The sequence below is a fragment of the Phytophthora parasitica genome, assembly GCF_000247585.1.
Source record: "Phytophthora parasitica INRA-310 unplaced genomic scaffold supercont2.4, whole genome shotgun sequence".
Lineage (NCBI taxonomy): Eukaryota > Oomycota > Peronosporomycetes > Peronosporales > Peronosporaceae > Phytophthora > Phytophthora nicotianae.
In genome coordinates this window covers 2,383,084-2,384,617 of record NW_008648990.1, presented here as the reverse complement: position 1 = coordinate 2,384,617, position 1,534 = coordinate 2,383,084, and the positions used below count along the sequence as shown (strand labels likewise).

The window sequence follows — 1,534 nt, the reverse complement described above, 5'->3', positions numbered from 1 at the left end:
ACCAATGACGTCACAACGTGCGATAACATTGAAACAGCGCTTCGTCGTCTGCCCAACAACGTGCTAAACAACGTCGAGGTGTCGCCTGCGTCGAGATTTTATGCTTTTACCCGCACCGACCCGACGGACCCGAACGGCTACGGCACAGTCTCTGATATCCACTTTAATGATGGCACATCCGGTAGTGCCGTAGCTCTAAGAGTGATTTGTGAGGTAGTGTTCAACTCGGAGCCGGGGATCACAGGATATCAAAACCTGTTTGAGTGCAATGTCGCCACTCATACTACCGTTGGACAGCATCCATTGAGTGGGGGAGCCACTGGTGATACCTGTGCTGTGTACGAGGTCTATCCGGATGCTAACGTCGTCGTGGGTAGTATTATTCCGGCCACTACGGTGCTACAACGTCCACTAACTGAACTCACCGAGTGCGCTGGTCGTGGTGCCTGCGACTACGACACAGGAACTTGCGAATGCTTCGCCGGCCATATGGGTCTGGCATGCCAGAAGCAGGAAGCGCTCGTGTAGAGCGCATCGACAGCAGACTACCAAGAATCCTCCGCGAATAAGATATTCAACTCGTTGTTCGTGAACATAAATTGGTAGCTGATAAACGACGACTTCATATGCATCTTCGTTGAGGGACTTAACTTAGTACTCTTTATCAGTCATATCGCGGATCCCTCGCTCTGACACTAAGCAGGTATCAAATTGCACATCAGGAACTGCTTCAATGAGCAACAAAACTAGCAGAATTAATTTGCAGATACCTTCAAACGTTGTTGAGTCGTGCGCAAGTGTAGCTGACTTGATTAGACGAGCAACTCGGCAGTTCGCCTGTATTTCACATTTTAAGTCGTCACATCACCGAACGAATAACCGACGTTGTTCAGGACTTACCTCCCATCCAAACACTACCCGATTCGCATTTGAATGAGTCCAGCTTTCACCTTTTTATTCAAGAAAAGTAACGGAGTTAGAGTCAACAATATAAATGGCATCTGGCTTAACCCACCTAATGCTGGTCGTTCCTGTGATACTTGACGATCGTTAGACGACGACTTTGTAGTGATGTGGTTGATCAACAGGACCTTTACAACAAACCAGCATGAGAATAAACAATGGCGTACAGCAATATTGAGCAGAAACTCACAGCCAAGTCGAAATCAGTCGCAAGCCCATGTAGAAAGGCAGCAAGCTCGTCCAATGCTCGAGCTCTTTGACCGTAGTCTTCGAAACCATGACGGAAGTGGAAAGCAACCGAATCAATTACTAAGAGTTTGCACTGCAGCATAGATGGCATATCGAAGTCAGTAATTCGCTCTATTCGTTATTTATCGACACGTAAAATAGATTACCTGGGCGTTAGCTTGGAGATAGGACGGCAAGGAGTGCAGTATTTCCATTTGCTCCAAGAAATCGTGCACACGGTAGTACGTGATTCCTCGCAATAAATCGTCTCGTGTCTACGGTAGAGCAGTAGTCAACAAACTCAGCACTAGCAATCCACTATTAAAGAAGAGGCTTTAACAAG

General features: G+C 47.1%; 2 protein-coding genes across 2 annotated transcripts in view; one reads left to right on the top strand and one right to left on the bottom strand.

Moving 5' to 3' along the window:
• PPTG_03648 (hypothetical protein) overlaps positions 1-1,015 on the top strand; it is a 1,959-nt gene extending 944 nt beyond the window's left edge. Inside the window, exon 2 of the mRNA XM_008896335.1 lies at positions 79-1,015. Coding sequence (XP_008894583.1) covers positions 79-528 — 450 coding nt within the window. The 3' untranslated portion in view covers positions 529-1,015. The remainder of the gene's footprint in view (positions 1-78) is intronic.
• Positions 576-1,406, bottom strand: PPTG_03647 (hypothetical protein; the record flags this gene model as incomplete). The annotated part of the gene is made up of 5 exons (XM_008896334.1): positions 576-695; positions 771-837; positions 901-1,091; positions 1,154-1,285; positions 1,359-1,406. The coding sequence occupies 3 exons, from the start codon at positions 1,404-1,406 to the stop codon at positions 915-917; spliced, it is 357 nt and encodes a 118-aa protein (XP_008894582.1). The 3' UTR covers positions 576-695; positions 771-837; positions 901-914.
• Positions 1,407-1,534: the final 128 nt, after the last annotated feature.